Genomic DNA, 18,532 nt, shown 5'->3' on the forward strand with positions numbered 1-18,532 from the left:
CTCATTTTTAAAAATACTTAAAAGTCTCATTTTAGCATTACTACATTTTTCATTTTTTTTTTAAAAAAGCCTCCTTAGTTTCCTTATTTTTATGTATGACTGTAGAACTATTTGCATTCCCAAAGGCTATTAAAAGTATCAAGAATTGGGCTAAACTAAGATAACAAATGTACAGGCTCATGTTAAAAGACAAAGATCTTCAGCTGGTGTAAATTACCAAAGCACATTGACCCAGTACTTGACCTGTTGTTGTTATTTTCTTCTCCTTTTTTACTGGAAAAAAAAATATTTTAATGGTATATTCAGACAACCAGCTAACAATCCCCAAGACAGTGAACAAGATTCACTAGTCCTCTTGAGCCAGATCCCAAGCCTACTGGTGTCTGTGGGCTTCTCTACGGACTTCTGAGCATTGGGTCTAGCAAAAAGCCAACTGTAATCATTGCACACTGCACAGTATCCAACTCCAGCCATCTGAACAAGAAAACAGAGCTGTGTAAAAAGCACCAACATGTACAGAGGCAATCACTTTCAACTTACATCTTGATCAAGCAATCACAATTTGACCATAAGAGACAGTGTAACATACCACTTACAGAATGTTTTCTGTACACGATGCCCAGAAGACTTAAAGTTCAGACCCACAAAACAGATCAGCAAGGAGATAAATGATTAAAATTCTGAACAGTTTAATAAACATAGAGGTGGGCAACATTGTTTATCAGAAAGAAAGTGTAGAGAAATATTTTTAATTATAAAAGAAAGAAAGAGATGCTTATTGCCTGGCTTCAAACAGGTAAGGCAGTGCATTGCTTATCTCTGCATCCCAATCATTTTCTAATTATTATAATTTTTTAAAATCTCAAGACAGAACATGCTTTCATTTGCATACAGACAGATGGGTCTGAATTACATTTTTAAATGTATGCCTGCAAAGCTTCTGCAGATATTTTCAAACTTTCCCCACCCTGTTCCTGCAGTGTATTTTTGTGCTCAGCTTCTGTCTGGGTTAGCGTGGTAGGACATGGCATAGACTTAAGCCAACTGTGTCACTTGCCTGCCTCTGTATCCAGGGGATGTCACAGCAAGGAATACAGAAAAGGGACAGTCACAATCTCTTACGACAGCAGCAGCTGCTTCTGAAAAAGACTCAGTTCTCTACAGACAGACTAGCACTTTGCCTTCAATTGTCTCCCAGCTACAATTTTCAGATTCTTGATCAGTTTTAAGCAAGAAAAAAAACTCAGCAATTTGTGATTATGCCCAAGCCTGGAAATAGAATTTCAGCTGGAAATAGAATTTGAATAGAGCCTTTTTTTTTTTTTCAGTTATGAAATGTTTTAAATAAAATAAGGTTTCAGATCCACATTGGTGTTAAAAGATACAAGTGCACCCAAATCAATGGGCACAGACTGGATTCGGCCCCCCATTGCTAAGCCATTTTACTAATAGTGTATTGTGAAAACAAACAAACAAAAAAATTATGGGAATAAGTCAAATGCTTACAGACTCAAACATTAATATTCATCAATATCATTGGTATTTATATATGCCTGATATTTCTATTTCATGCTCACACTAAGGCAGAGCTGAGAGAGCATGTACTTTCAGAATATTTAAGCATACCATACAGGTATAATTGCAACTCAATCAGTTATAGAATATATTCAATCAAGACTCTGCATAATACTAAAGATCTATTTTAGACATTTTATACTTCATATGGGAAGAAAGAAGTAGCAAAGACATGGCACACAGGAAGCAAAATGGCATTAGGCAGGTGATGCTACCTGAAACAAAATCACTGCCCCTTTATGAAAGGAAACTGACTTATGCTTCTTGACTTAGAAAACCCAACACTTTTTCACAGCTTTAAGAAGGAGGGGACAGCCCCACAGCCCTCTCTGTCCAGAAAAGGCACTCATACAGCCCTGCCTCCCTGAAACACAGCTAGACTAATTTTAATCTCCAGCAAACAGTGACAAAAATGCATATTCCAAAAGCAATGGGCAGAGAAGCCTGACAGATGTAAGGTTAGATGAAGGCACAGCATCTTTACCCTTAGTCTCAAAGTTGTTTTCTTCTTGTTTTCACTTAACCATTGATCCTGCTTTGGCCATTAGTAAAACATCACCCTGAAAATGCAGATTATATGATGCTACTTGTGGTTCCTAGTGTCTTCCCATGCTTTTCCCTTCCCCAGTTTCCTAAAACAAAGCACCAAGAAAAAACTCAAACCAAAACAAACAAAAAAACCCCAACATGCAAAGCTCTCAGCCTATCAAGCCAGGAAGAACTATTTTAAGAATTAATTTGTGCCCTGAGAGATCTATTTAAATTATCCTCCTGTGCTGCCTTAACCGAAGATTAAAGCAGTGAACTTCCAATGTCTTAAGGAAACGATGAAAATTGAAGAACTGGAGCGTACGGGCTCCTTGGCGGTTCCCCCAGGCATGGGGAGGGGAGGCTGGTGCCGAGGAGGAGGATGGAGCTGCTGATCTGCCCACAAGCCTTTGCCATCCTCAGTTGGAGCTCAGAGGTTGCAACCAGAGTTTCCCTTATGCCACCACTTCTTAACTATGCCTATCCTTTACAGCTGAGGGTATGACCCTTTTTTTTTTGCACCCTGCTGCTTTTTTGACAGGGAAAGTTTTGACTTCATTCTGTCCTGGTAAGTGCAGACAGATAGGAATACCCTCTGAAAAAACAGGTATGACAGAGAAAATTAAGTTTTTAACTTTCTGCCTCTATAGAAACACACACAGCATCTACCAAGAGAAAAGAAAAAAGGAATCAAGTTCAGCTATGGTGTAAGCACTGCAATTTTCCCCAAAGTCAACGGGAGTTATACCTACTCACAGCTGCTTTTTCCCTCCCCCCACGCCCCCATCCCTGCTTGTACACGCACAGCCTGAGCACATGCTGTGCTCTCAAGTGTCCCTCCAAAAAAATGTCAGACAAAAAAAACCCCATATCTCTGAAACTGCATGACAAAGTAAGAAGCTGAAACCCTCTTCTGCAATTTTATATCCATCTGCAGAGGGGCTGTTAAAAAGCCTTGCTCCCTTCCTCCGGCGAGAAGGGGCCTCCGTCCCAACATCCTGCCCTCCTCCACCCCCCATGTAAGGAACAAGTTACAGAACAAACCTCTACAGCCTTCAGAAAGAGGTACAGGCTGTTAAAAATAGCACAATTTCAGCTTCCCCCCCACCAGCCTGCACACACACCGAGAAAGCAGACCTTGAACCCAGCTACAGAGTACTTTCCTCCTGCCACTGACTGGTAACTCAGTTGACAATTTTAGGAATGCACACCAAGAAGATTAAAAATAATAATAATCATACAAGAAACACAGAGCTATACATTGCAAATCTGTATTTGTTTGAAATTGAGGAAAATAAGCATTACCTGTTCTTGTTGTTGGGCTTGTTTCCCTGATGCATTTTGCTCCTTGGCTGTAGTCATGCTCACCTATTTGTGCCCACTGCAGTGGCAAACAGGATTTTACAGTGTGTGTGTGTAAGATTGTCTGTGTGTGTTCACACACACACTCACACACAGACTAAAGGTATAAGGATGAGTAACTAGTCCATCACTTAATCACCCTCTGAGAAATTTCCCAGCCCCACAGAAAGAAATAAATAAAAATGCAACATATAAAAAATAAAAAACACAACAAAAAACACTGGTCTAGCTGTCTTCTCCCTTGAGGCTCTAAAATAAAAGCAGGAGCAGGAGCAGAGAGAAGGATGCTGTGGGGGCTTCTTCAATTAGCAACAGCCTCTGCAATCGTCACAGAAACAATGATAACTGCTTGGCAACCAGCAACTGGCAGCTCAGAGCCGGGAGGCAGCGATGTGGTCCTCGCTCCCCACCTCCGCGGCGGCAGCTCCGCGCGTTGCGCATGCACCTCGCAGCACAATGTGCAGCTTCGCTGGCGATGTGCAGAGCTGGAGCTCGGCAGTCCTCTCCCCTCCCGCAGCCGGGGGGGAAGGGGCCACAGGCACCCGGTGCTGGCGAATTGAATCTCGCATCCCCCCACGCTGCTGGCGATGGGGGTCCTGCGGATGTGGAGTTTCTGGTAGATGCGCTTGTTTCTTTTCCCAACTTGCGGATGTTTCAATGCCCTGGCAGTCCCCGTCTGTGAAGAAAGGCTGTGCCAAGGGCAGCCTCTGTCCTGCTGCTGGGGCAATTTTGGAGGATGCTATGCGCACTCCTAGAAAAGCAGGTTCCCACTGACGGGAGCAGACAGCATCAGTGCTCCTCGGGGAGCTGCTTGCCTCATTGCCAAATGGTAGCATGCTCACCAGGGTAAAACATGCCCCCAGCATGTTTCTGATGAGACGGGGACCACTTTTCGTTACAGTTATCCTTGCTGCCTCCTGCACACTCGCGGCTACCATGTAGGTCACGTTGCAGGGTGACACACCAGCCAGCGCTGCCTGCTCCGCTCCATGCTATTGTAGCTCACTCCCCATGGAGTCCCTGCCATCAGGGAGAACTCTCCAACACGGCAGAGCTGTCAAACAAGCCCTGCTCGCCTGCCTTGCTGTCAGCATGGAGTGACATGGGGTGTGCTTGAGCATGAGGAATAAAACAAGTACCACTGTCCAGTAACCCTCAGGGGACCTTACACAGATGGGCAAAACTTGGAGCAGAATGAAGGTGGTTCAATATTTTCTGGGGAATAATGCAAGCATTAGCTCACCTCAACATCAGGCAACACGGAACTGCCATGTTGCTGCTTTTCACCTCCTCACCAGTGCACCCAATGTACTGGGCTGGAAGGAGCCCAGAGCTCATCTCTGTGCCATAGCACTGTAGAAAAGCTACATGTTTTCTCACTCATGTGATACTGGGATCTCTGCTGAGTCTGCAGATAACCAGCTAAGGAAAGGGAATATCAAGAGTATTTATCTGACAAGGAAGTGATTATGCCCCATTTGGTCCTCAGTTTTACAGTTGAGATTTATTATACAAGGTTACATTCGCCAAGAGCACAGCTCCACCTGAGACAATTTCTCTTTACACCAGGAATGAATTTGATCTTTGGTTCAGAGGCAGAGCAACAGTAAGCAAAGTCTTCCTAGAGATCATCTACTAGTCACCACTAAGACTTTCTAAGTATTTTTGTATTTTCATCATTACATACCACATCAGTTCATAGAAACTACGATGTAAAAGATCTGCAACATGTAATTGTGCTGGTAGGAAAACAGACAATCTTGCTTAGTCCCAGGCGCCACGATTCAAGCAACGGCTCATTAAAAAAAAAAAATGAATAGCACCTCTCTAACAAACAATAATTTACATTTAAATCTACCAGCCTATGTCAACCTCTTGCTGTGTTATGCTATGACACAGTCCTAACTTACATTGCAATTTCATCTCTTTAGTCCCAGTAGTTTTAGTCACAATATTTTGTAGATGTTTACAGTGAGGTCATTCTTGCTCATACATTTTTCCTCAGCCATGAGAACAGAATTGCTTTCAAGGTCTTGTATAAGTGGATCAGTTTGACTTTTACAGTTGACTTGGTCTATTTTTCTACCTGTTATGGATAAGAATGAAGGCTCGCTTTATTCCACAGTTTTACTGGTTTTCTTTCCAAAAGGAATTCAAACTAAACAGAACTGTATTTTGTTTTGTTTTGGTTTTTTGTTTCTTTTAGACTTTCTTACAGTATATCCTGGAAATTTCTGCAAAACAGATCCCTCTCACTACACAGACCATTCACTCTGTACCTGAGCCCTCAGTCCTTACACTGTCAGTCACTGAACTTAACTGCACTGTTATTGAAAATAAGTGTATTCCTACCTGTCTGTTCATCCTTGTATGTCCTCTGCATGTGCATTTAGTTCTTCCGCAGTTAACAATTTAAGACACAGTTTTCACTAGCTCTGGCAATGGCCCCTCTTCCTTACAACGCAGATTTTTTCTGATAAGAATGTTGTTGGATATATAAGTTAATTGTACTAATTAGTCCAGCAGTTAGCTATGCAAATACATATGGCTTAGCCTCATTACAGAGATGCAGTAGGATGATGACTGTTCTCACTGCACATCCCAATGTTTTGGCACAGTTACTCTGACGTTATTGAAATGACTTAATCTCTCTACCTTTCTGTCAGCCCTGACCTGGGAGGGGGTTCCATCCCCTCAGAGGGCCATGAGCTGCTGCTTACTGCTGGAAGGACATGGAAGCAAGGGGCAGTCACATCTTCCAGCTCTCTGCCACCATTCTTCCTTGATCAAAAGGGTTCAGAGGCTGCCAGGCACCTCCTGGGGAGATGTTAGAGGGGGAAGCAGTGGCCATTGCCATTCAGAAATACTAACTCATTACTAAGAGGCACAGAATAATCTGCTCACCTATTAGCAGGGCTGAGGCCATCCATCCTGACCCTGTGCTATGTTAGGGTACCAACGTTATTGCTTGGCTGAGTCATCACTTATGAAAGATTAATACATCCCTATCACAGGACAGGAATCAGGATCTGCATACCCCAGCAGCTGCCCAAGCAGAAGGAACAGACAGTTCCATTTAGGCCATTGCAGGAGGCACCGGCAGATAAGGACCCTGGGAATATGGCCTTCTCATCCATTTCACCCCACAGCACCCCAGTTCATCACAGGGATACAAGCAGCACATTTTTCCTCCCTGCCAGGTTGTTCATCCCTTACCACTCATCATTTGCAACAGGTTCATCTCCACTGGCCTCCTGGTTCTTTCTCCAGGCTTGCTCCCTGCCACGCAAGCTGCATTCCCATCATGAGCATCCTCCATTAATCCATGTATTCCACACTGTGCCACCACTGCGACAGCTCAGGAGCACCACTATGAGCACAGACAGCTCTCCCTGTTAACCAAAACAGATGTTCAAAATGCCAGCTGCAACCACATGAATGGCAACCCCACACTTGACATCAATTAGCTCCTCAGGCACCATGGCACAACAGACCACTATTTCCCTCCCATCAGGAGAGGAACCAGTGATGGGTTAAAGGAACTGCTCCCAGCTTCTCAACTCATCTTCACCCAGAGTGCTTGTTTCAACAAAATCATGCAGCACTGCAGCCAGACAGATAATTTTTAATTACCTTGTAACAAATTAGTCACACATGTCTTAGAGCCTTTCACATTAGAAGGGAAGTGCTTCATTCTCCTGACAGCGGCAGGAACCAGGATTGTACTCTAGGATTGCTCTCAAAACACTCCTTGGAGTTCTTGGAGAGCATCTCTACCACCACCACAAAGCTCCCTCATGCTCCAAGATCGTTGCAAACAGAAAATAACTATGCAAAGCCTCTGGAGGACAAGGTGGACTAAAACCTTTAGAAGTCATCACCATGAAGAACTATGTACTCTTAGAAGCTCAAGCACAATAACCATTGTTTATAACCATGCATTACAGTAATGCATGTTAGGGAAAGAAGCAGCTTGTTATTGTTCCCAAACATTTCTAAGCAGATCAGTTTACTAAGGTCATCCTTGATCTGCTTCTCCACGTAGGTAGGGGTTGTCAAACTCATTTTCACTGGGGACCACCTCAGCCTCACGGTTGCCTTCAAAGGGCCCAACGTAATTTTAGGACTGGATAAATGTAACTACTCCCGGATAAATGTAACTACTTACAAAGGAAAACTCCTAAGGACAACAGCTTTCAGAATACAGTGTTATAGAGGCAGTAGACCTTAGTAAGATAACTCAGAAAGAGAAATAGACTCTACCAGCATAGGCATCCACAACAGGAAAGGTGAGATGAGCTTGTGAAAATGTTGTAGCCATGGATTTTAGAATTCAGTCATTTGAAAGGTGACTGATGTAGCTTGGATCAAAACAGGCCCACAGGATGCCAAGTGGAACAGTGCTCAGCTCACATCAGTGCTGCTTTCCAGCAGAGGAGACAGCATGGTGGGGACATAAGGCTGACAGCTCCTGCAGCAGCTACCTGAGAAGAAGGTCTACCTGACCCATGCTCTTCTAAGACTAATGGCATACTATCAAAGATGTAAATCTATTTAATCTCCAAGGCTGATTTCATACATTTGCTGCTGGCCTATTGCCCCACCTTTCCAACATTGCTTGAGAACTTCGAAGAGTGAGGAACAAGAGGGAAGGGTCTGTACAAAGTAGGCTGTCCATGGCATCACCATGGTCCTGAAGATATGCCAAGGCACACTGGTGACCAATTCACTTTTGTTAGCCCCAGTATCAACATCCTATCCATACAAAGGGCACAGGCCCTCTTCATTCTGGGCTTCTGTGACCCAGATGCACTGAGTCAGGGGGATCTGTGCTCCACTTGCAGATCCTTCTTGACGTCAAGCACTCCTCATATAGAAGATGCCAGAGCAGAACAAAGAGCTGTAAAACCATCAGGGTTGCAGGGTTATAAAGTCTTCTTATGGGAGTTTATGCTTTTGGATACTGCAAAAGCAGCCAGACATCCTGGCTGTTCCTTCTGGAGGTCTCTGTTCTGTGCTCATCTGCATAAGTTTTTAAGAGGGAGAATTTAATTTTGTTTTGTTCTGGAATCACTGTTTGTACCCTGCCCCTCTCCAAGAATGTGACAACAGTAATATCACGTTATTGCACAGCAATGTCCCCAGTCTGAACTGGAAACACTTAGATGATAGATCAGCTGACATCAGCCCTACTCCCACAAAGGCTGCAGAACACCTCTATTGCTTACACACCAGCCCTAGAACTGATTCCCAACCTTGATTTCTACTAGAAGACCACAAAAACACTTAACCTTCTTCTAAAGTAATCCCTGTCTTTTGGCTAGATTTCTCAGCTTGTCAAAGGGCATTCCAAAATTATTTCTTTTTATCAAGGCGGGGGGAAAGCTTTAGCCTTTAAGCATGTGTATTAATTAGTTTCATCTTGCACCAGCCCTGCTACTGTTGCCCCTCTCCAGTTGTCTCCAACATGTTGGTTCTGCCAAGGGTTGTTCATGGAAGATTCTCTATGTCCAGATAAAGTTTCAGAGGCTACACTGAGGACCTCTGTAGCTTGGCGATCCCCTCAGATGGGGGATCTGAACATGCTAGAGGCAATAATAGATAATGAATATAGTTACAGATAAAAATATATCACATTTCCATTACCCATGACCCAGCCCATTAAGAAAGCAATTTGGTGTGGTATTTTCATTTAACAGATCAAATCCAGTTTATTTAGTCAATGCCATTAATTAGTTATTCACATGAATATCTGCTCCTACAGGGGCTACACTTCAAAACATTCCTACAAGCTTGAGAACTATTATCTGAGCAAAACCGCGCAGCAGAGGACAGAGAGACTGGGTATTGCAAGAACAACCTATGGACCTCTATAACAGTCCCATGGTGTTGCTACTATTTGTGCATTACTGAAGCCTCACTAAGTTGCCTTTTTTTTCAACTTGAGCATGAGAAGGTGGTTCAAAGTGACTATAATACTTTTATTTGAAGCACTATATTCTGCTGCTTCCCATTTCTCACTGCTTCTCCAAGTTCCAGGACCCCACAGTTCATGGTAAACAAATAAGACAACACTGGGATGCAAGCTGTGAAGAAGTCTGCTTGCATTTGCACAGCTCAGAGCTGTTTTGCATAGCAGTTCCCTGCCTAAATTGGAGCTTGACTCTGGGGAACACAGCAGGTACTTGTGCCCTTATCACTTCTAGATTATATATCCACTTTGGTTTGCTTACCCCAAAGATCAAGGATGTGTACTCACAGTCAGACTTTCCTTTTCAAGTGGATTTTATTTTTCAAACCATTACTTTTAATCCATTGTGGGGCTGTTTTTTGAGTCTGCATATATATTTTAATACATCATTCCCACCTCAAAGGCACATGATTAGCAGTGCCATAGTCATTTGGCACTATGTTACTCCTGCAAGGAATATGGACCGTACCACTGCCTTTTTCCTTCCCCTCTGCCTGTTCCTACTGGCCTAATTTTGGCAGATGTAATGCAACAGATGCCTCTTTCTCGCTTGTTTATCTGTGTAAGAGAGACTTCTGAGGCCCCAACTTCAATGCCAGCTGTGAATCGCCTCCAAATTGGTTTTTCAAAGTTTGCCTCCTCACAGTCTGGCTTACTATTGCTGCTCCCTGCGATCTTAGGGATCAATCTGCACTGACATTTTTCTCCCTTCTCTCTGGTTGTTTCTGGGTAGCAGCTGAATTCCTTCTTCATTGAGTCAGTATGGGCTCTTTCTGACTATTGTTTTAGAAGTAGAAGGATTTATTTATTTGCTGACTGTTTTTTTTTCTCTTTATTTATACATAACTTCTACAGAATAGCCACAATATATATTTCGTAACTCAAATATCCAGGTCAGAAAATGTAAAAGAGACCACCAGTGAAAAGAAAACAGAAATAACAAAATATCCTCCCTCCCAAATTACTGTCAGAGACTCATCATCTTCTGAACTGCGGCAAAAATATTAGGCTATTTAGCAGCCTACTGCTTGGAAAAGGGAGAGCCTCGCCTCATCTTCATTTTTAGGTGTAACAGTGACTTATAGGATGAATAAATGATCTGCATATAAGATGATGCCTGGTTTAAATGTAAATGTTCTGAAAGACTTCTTATGTAAGCACATGCAATTGCCTGAGAGATCCTCATACATAAAAGCCACAGCTGGAGCAAGTGGCTTTTTAAGCATTTGTTTTATGAAGTACACTTTTCATTGCAATGGTTGTTATTTTCTCATTTACTTTTATATCAGCTTTAACTAAAAAAATAAAAGAAAAAAACACTTGAACTTACAACATGATCTGTACACTTTCAATATTGAGGTTATGCAAAATACTGACACTTAAAGCAGCTAGATGCACATAACATACATTATTCTTAGTGATGCTGTATTTTGGTAGAAGTTACGCCACCACAAATGATGAGGTTTCACAAATTATGCAAGTATATGTCCTTAGTTTCTGCAGGTAAAACCTGACAGGTGGCTGCATCATATCCTGTAGGCTGGGCAGGGCTGAGCCTGGCTTTACACAAGGGAGAGGATCTCCTTGGGACTGTGACCAACTGTAGCAAAGGATGAGACCACGGGACTCTGATGAGCAGTGACCCATTGAACACCACAGTAGCACTGTGATAACTTCTCATAAACGTTCCCAAACAACACCATGAGTCACACAAAATCACAGAATCATATAATGTTAAGGATTGGAAAGGACCTCAAAAGATCATCTAGTCCAATCCCCCCGCCGGAGCAGGAACATCCAGCTGAGGTTACACAGGAAGGTGTCCAGGCGGGTTTGAATGTCTGCAAAGAAGGAGACTCCACAACCCCCCTGGGCAGCCTGTTCCAGTGCTCTGTTACTCTCACTGAGAAGAAGTTTCTTCTCAAATTTGAGTGGAACCTCCTGTGTTCCAGTTTGTACCCATTACCCCTTGTCCTATCATTGGCTGTCACCGCGAAGAGCCTGGCTCCATCCTCCTGACCCTCACCCTTTATATATCTGTAAACATTAATGAGGTCACCCCTCAGTCTCCTCTTCTCCAAGCTAAAGAGCCCCAGCTCCCTCAGCCTTTCCTCACACAGGAGATGCTCCACTCCCTTCATCATCTTTGTTGCCCTGCACTGGACTCTCTCCAGCAGTTCCCTGTCCTTTTGGAACCGAGGGGCCCAGAACTGGACACAAAATTCCAGATGTGGTCTCACCAGGGCAGAGTAGCTCTGCCACCTCCACCAGTATTTTCATTGGGGAGGCAGGAAACTCCAATGTGCTTACTGGAATTGGATGTCTTGTGGTGGTCACTGCCCTCAGTTACTGGTGGGGGCTGTGAAGTGTTTATGTACTACCGTGTTTTTTGTCAAGTATTTCTAGAACTCTTGGGAAGAAATCTGTTATGGTAAACATATGTTGCTGCATTTCTCCCTCCTCTGTGGTAGTTAAGCTTTTCCACCAGCCCAAAATAGCCTTTTCAAGAGCCTGAACAATGAAAACACGGCAGACACTTGTCTTCTCTAAAAGTGGCACAAAGGGATCCAAGGCTCTGCCTGTCTGGTTCATATCTTTGTTTATGAAGAAGGCAAAATCAAAATATCTTCATATTCCTGTACTCAACTCTTTGAAGGCATAAGGAAGAAGGAGAAAACACCATCTGGGTATAATTCAACCTCTCTAGTTGCATGAAACAAATAGTGCACAGATTTATGTCACTTCAGTCACTTTCCCCCTCTGTGCCTCAGTACACCCCCCAGGATTTACCTTTCTGAATTGCAGGTTTTGTACAGTGCAGACACCAAAAAACTTGTGACCATTATTTTGAATGCCCTCTCGTGGAAATGCTATTTATGGAAAATGGGCCAAGTGGAAAAGCCTATTCAAAAAACCTAACACAGATGTAAAGGTATGTCTTTATTCAAAGAGAGAAAGAACGGTATAAACAGAGTTGACTTATTACTGGTAGAACCTCAATAGTCTGTCTTCCTTGTGACGAAGCAAACAGAAACCAGACCAATGCTTTGCTTTAATTTTTCAAAACTGACCAGCAGTTTTGATATGCTACTTGGAGCATCTTTGAGGGCTTTCGTTTTCAGTAGATGAGAGGTGTTTTTCAAAAGTTTGCTAGTACTATATCTTTGTTTTAACTGCCTTGGTGAGGTACTCTTCAATTCTGAGAATACTGCACCAAACTAGATTCCCAACTCACTTGAAACCAGATGACACAGTAAAGAAAGCAGAAATCTTACTGCACTAATGCAAACACATACAATACATAACTGCCTGAATACAAACTTAAACAGCATAAGTAATTCAAGTAATGTAGTGGCAAAGTCCTGTTCCCATCCATTTATTTAATCTCCTTGTAACACAAGATAATTGATGCAGAAGGGACACATAAGATCTATACATCCTACACAGCTTACTGAAACCTTCTGGAGAACAGTAAGGCTCTGAGCAAAGCATAAGTCCTCCAAAAGGGGATAAGACATCCTTTGTTTAACATTGATAATGTTAAACAATTCCAGAGACATAGCAGGTATTAAGTAATGCCACCTCAGGCACTCAGGCAGAGCTGGAGCAAGGGCAGCTTGCACAGCACCTGATGTGCCGCAAGCAGAGGAGGTGTGAAAACCCTCACATCTCTACTTGAAATGACAAAGAGGGCCTCAACTTTGCCCTCATCTGTCCCTTCTGGAAGCAAGAACAAAACTTTAGAAGGCTGCAACTATCAGCGGCACAAGAGCAGCAGTAGCAGAGGTGGGATGTCAAAAGTGTACAGGGAGCACAAAAAAGTGTCTTGACAGGGTTCAAGAGCACTCCCTGTGTCTTCCCATCTGAAATATTTGTTCTTTTGAGGTCTAGCAGCCAGGCAGAGGAAGGGTGAAGAAGTGGCAGTGATTTGAGTACATGTAATTGCTGCCATAAGGGTCCCAGGAGGGGTGAGTAGCGTTCATTGAGGGACTGAGGACCTCTGCTTAACACATAGTGACCTAATATGACTTTGAGATTGTCCCACTACTGTTTGCAGGGCTTCACTGTTTTTTGCGAACATGGAGAAAGTACATTATAGCCTCCCCAAAACATTACACATACTTACTGTGATGTACATAATCATACATTCCCCCACACAGCCCAAATCAACAAATGCATCCTTTCCATAGCACTCACAAGTGAGTTTGCCTCCAATAACACAGTTTTCACCATATTATTGTTTGATATGGTCTCTGTGACCTTTACATTTTACCATATTATGAAGACAACAAAAAAGAAATGACATAAACATTTCAAAGTAGCCTATAGATGAATAAATGAGCATCTCTTCCACTTAAAAACAAACAAACAAATAAATAAATAAATCTGTGTTTGCCTTTAGTTTAGAAAAATAGCACAAGGAAGGGAACTTGAGATACCTGGAGACAAATAGAAAGTTCCATTATGTTGCTACACAATTCCTACAAATCTTAGGAGGTAAAAAAGAAAGCTACACAAGAATGTGTCCTTTTCCCTCCAAACATATATTCCTGAAGAAACCATTCAAGTATGAAATTCAAGCTCAAGTGTGACAAAGTGTACCAGACAGAATCATATGCTTGTCACAAATAACTAACACGTCTCATTCATATACCTCTCAAATTGCATGTAATTACACATATGTTATATGCCCATCATATATATACACATAAAGAAAATCAGATCACATGTATATCACAGATACAAGTGGCATGGGTGATTACCTACATAGCCTGTAGTACAACAATGTCCACAAAGAGACAAAAGCTGAGCCCAGTCCTGCTTCCAGCTGTCAGCGAAGCCTTCTGTTACCTCAGCCTTCAGCCTCATTAGAAGAAGAGATGCAGAAGGACATCAGCTAAATGTCAGCAGTAGGAGGCAATAGCAGATCAATACCATGTGCTCAGATCAGGCTTTGCAGTAAATAACGTGTTCTGGAAAGCCTTGGGACATTGCCCAGCTCTATCTGTGAAATGTCTGCAACTGCCATGTGTTGCATTTGGAAAGCTTATGAAGTCTCACCTTCATACATGAACTCACACTGGAAAAAGAAGCTGTAACACGCATCACTGAATGCTCTGTTGAGCAGATCAGACCTCTTGAAACAAGAAGTGGCAAATTATATCAGACCTGAGAACACTATCAGCCTTTTATTGCAAATATTACCCAAAGACAGTCTTTTGGACATATTTTTCAGGGATAATAAGGCAGCTTAGGGCTTATATTTATTCATGGAATCAGCAGTCTTTTCATTTCTATTGTTCTCCTCTATAGGTCAAGACTTCTGCTGGTGTGGAAAGTGGCTGCAGAATGGGACATTTAGAGGCTTAAGCTGCTAGAGTCTGAAACAGTGGAAATAGAAGCTGGCCAGTGGAAAAAAAAAAAAAAAAAAAAAGTCAATTCCATCAGTCCTATAAAGCAATCCAGAGCACTGAATAGTTGGTTAACTACTTTTTACCTCACGCTGTATTTTGGTGATATCAGAACAAGCAACAGCTACTCTGAAAGGATTAATACAAGGAGAAGGCATAATAGATTGATGGGAACAGTATATACATTCATGCCTGCCAGTAAGTCAGAGCTCAGCATGAAAGGGAAACTATTGTACAAAGCTTTAACAGACAGGATTCTTCAGTAGCACTTCATGTGATCGCTTTGCCCCTTCCAGTACTCAAAGAAAAGTCAAATTAATGGGAAAATTCTAGCCAATAGATCAAGCTTTTAATTATGTCCAGAAATGAAGTCAAGAGACAAGTTCTCTAAAACAGATGAATCTGTTTTCAACATTTTTTCCCCTTCATAGATGCCAGAGACAGGCTGCATGTGATTAAAAGTTACAAAAATAGCATAATAGTCCATTATAGTCTTGAAAAGATGCTTTCATTTGGTGTTTTATTCAAACTGATTTCACTACAGATAGTATTGAGAGCAGAAGAGCATACACCTGATTCAATAGTTCATCCTACCAGTTAGGTAGTAGCCTGAGACTGTGGGTTTACCTATGTGGTAGTTGTAGAAGGCAAGCAAATGTTCATTTATAGTACATCCAGTATTACATTTTAACACTTTCTTATCAACTGGATCATTAGGATGGCATGACTTATAATAAGAATGAGCTCTTTTTATCTCGTTGCTAAATAAGTATAATTTTCTTTGGTACAGATACATTCCTTAGCAACAGAGTTAGAGGATTCAAGCAGTTCCCTTCGAGAAATGTTTTTCAAAGATTTAATTCTCTCCCCAACAAGAGTATGACATGTTAACAGAAGTTAACACAAACACAGATGGCAGAATAAACCCTTATGATGCATGTGGACCTTTGCTAAAAAAGCAGAGCCCACATCACATTGTGGAGCACGGTACCAGAACGCCTCTTCACTTTGACCTTCTTTCCAAGAGGAAAAAGGGGTAGCTATTTTACCTGGGACAAATGCCTTTCCGGGAGCCACAAACTTCAATATATTCATCAGATTTTGCACTGTAAATGAGGTTTAAATTTCTATCATCAAAGATGCTTAATTGCTTTAAAAGGCTGATCGAGCTTCCATCCTGGCAAAATCCTATGCATCTTCTTCTCCGAGGCACTAAAGCTCCTTGACATTACTCTGGCTCTGTAAAGTGGATATAAGTGGCTGTAAGTGCAATGCACATCAATTTTAAAGCCTCCTTACACAGTCAGAGAAGTGCAATGCAGACACAGTATAAATGAAAATCCATTTTTGTGTGCTGAAGTCAAAACCAAAAAGCATCTATTCATAAAATAATCCTGTAGTATAGCTGCATGAAATCAATACAGTCAACATATTAGGAATTCAGTGTAATGAAACTAAGTGAAAAATAAACTTTTTTTAATTATTTGTATTCCAGCAGCACCCAGGAGCTGCACAGCCGTGAGCTCACTGTGCTTTGGGTTAGAGATGCTCCCAACACAACAACAGATCCTGCTGAAAATAACTTACAGTCCCAAGAAGAACATTCTGCCTGCCATCTTCCCAGTACACCGTTGTTGATTCCTAAAGAGACCAGTGAGTTTCTCTGTCCATATGGGACAGAGATCTCTTTTTCCAGGGCTCACTTCTGAGGCACCCTGTTAAAAGACTCTGTGTGTGCACTGTTGAATCTCTCCCCATCCTTTTATAAACTGTTTTAAAGTACCCTTCCTAGATAGAAAAAGCTTGAGTGCTTCACATCCTCATTCAACAGCTTCTGTTTATGTTACATCTCCATTTGTATTGAGCAAGGATTTAAAAGATGCATTTCCCTGTACAGGTTTCCAGCCTCTCTCAGTCCTCCATTGGCACTTGAGGTTTGATGCACCCTCAACTGAACTCAACGTTGTTTTTCTACTTGCAGTGCTGGGCTTGGCTACCAAGATCACAACCTTGCTGGGGGCTGGGACCTGGGTTTTACCCTGCAGCTCAGCCTTACAGAAATGTACATTTTAATGTTAATTATCAAGAGGAAATTAAAAGTACAGGTTATTTTTCTTTTGTATAATGCACATCTAAAGAGTCATCAAAACTAAGACTCCTGATCCGTACTTAGTGGGAGACAATGGCATATTTACAGTCCGGAATCCATTACAGTTAATATTGCACTATTTACACTCATCTACCATAAATCTAATACTGTTGGTATGGCTGTCCCATTTAATGTACTCTAGGAAAGCTCTTCAAGCCAGTATCAATTACATTTGCAAATAAACTAATGCTTTGGGTTAAACAAAGTGAAAATATTCTTCCTCCAAGAAATTTAGTACTTTGTATCTGCATCTATTCCAAGTGACTCTTCTGTTTTATTCAATTAAGTACCACAGAAGATTACAATGATCCAGAAAACATTAAATGAAAACATCGATTCTACAATAACAACGTTGGATGTGGCATGAACTGCTACCACTAACACAATCATGACGCATCAAACTCAATTACAAATTCAAAATAGTTCTTTAATTTCACAGTAATTATTTAATGCTATTTTCAACTCAACTCTTTTGGCACTGACATTTGCACAAAGCTGTCTCTCACTTAAACGCTGATATTTTGTGACCTCAGTCTAGACACCTGGCACATAAACTACCAGGTAGCACAAATCTTCTAGAATAACATGTGTTGTCATCCTCTTTCTATTCAACATTATTGTTTGCAAGACTAGATCCTGCAGGTGCATCAAGCCAAACACTTCATATCAAATACAGATATTCATATTTCTTAATATTTTGCAGCCCTACAAGTCCCTGATGATGATATGGATTGATCAATAAAAGCTCTACTGAACTCAGGAAAATTTTCAAAGGGAATGTCTCTGACTCCTTTCTCTTTTGTATTAAAAAATCAACCAGCTCAAAAAAACAACAAAACCCAAACCCAGAGGTTTGAAATTAAATACAGGGAGGAAGAATTTCCAACCTAAAGCATTGTGCCATCATGGGCATTTAATATAACAAGAACTTTTTGCAATATAGTGTCACATAATGGGTGCAACTTTACCAGACATATCATTCCAGCCTCAGTATGATGGTTTAAAAGGCAATACCAATTCTCATTAGATCCACATCACAACTCTTAAAACGTCACTTTTCCCTTGCAGATCAGGAGTCTTTCCAGCAGTTTTCTTTATAATTATGTTTATTATCAGCATCAATTTCCATTTCACCATTCACTTTAGAGGAAGAGCAGATGCCTTTCAACATTTACAAGACAAAACGACAATAATTGCTTTATTCACTACAGAAACACAGTCAGTTCTGGAGTGAAGTGGTGCCGCTCTTCCTGAATCACAGCAACCCCTAATGACAAGTTACAAGCAACTAAGGAATAGCACCAGACTTTTTTTTTTTTATTTTCAGGTTTTAATTCAGCTATCAGTCTGCTGCTCAGGGCTAAAATACATCTATAAAGAGGGAAAGTATTTACAATACAGGATAGTATGGACAGTCGTGTTTGGGGAGGCTGCTAGAGGGTGCAAGTATATCTTCAGGAAAGAATGATGTGTAGAGGTTTCTTTGAACTCCTGACTCAGTGAGGCATGTGAGAAGCCCAAATTCCATTAAAAATA

General features: G+C 41.6%; 1 protein-coding gene across 4 annotated transcripts in view; it reads right to left on the reverse strand.

Moving 5' to 3' along the window:
* The window catches only part of DPP6 (dipeptidyl peptidase like 6), a 563,202-nt gene that overhangs the window by 250,998 nt on the left and 293,672 nt on the right, over positions 1-18,532 (reverse strand). Inside the window, exon 1 of one of the 4 annotated variants that reach the window (XM_065831233.2) lies at positions 3,409-3,948. The exons of the other annotated variants lie outside the window; for them this stretch is intronic. Coding sequence (XP_065687305.1) covers positions 3,409-3,465 — 57 coding nt within the window. The 5' untranslated portion in view covers positions 3,466-3,948. Of the gene's footprint in view, positions 1-3,408; positions 3,949-18,532 lie in introns of those variants that run through there. 4 annotated transcript variants of the gene reach the window in all.

The sequence above is a fragment of the Patagioenas fasciata genome, chromosome 2 (assembly GCF_037038585.1).
Source record: "Patagioenas fasciata isolate bPatFas1 chromosome 2, bPatFas1.hap1, whole genome shotgun sequence".
Taxonomy (NCBI): domain Eukaryota; kingdom Metazoa; phylum Chordata; class Aves; order Columbiformes; family Columbidae; genus Patagioenas; species Patagioenas fasciata.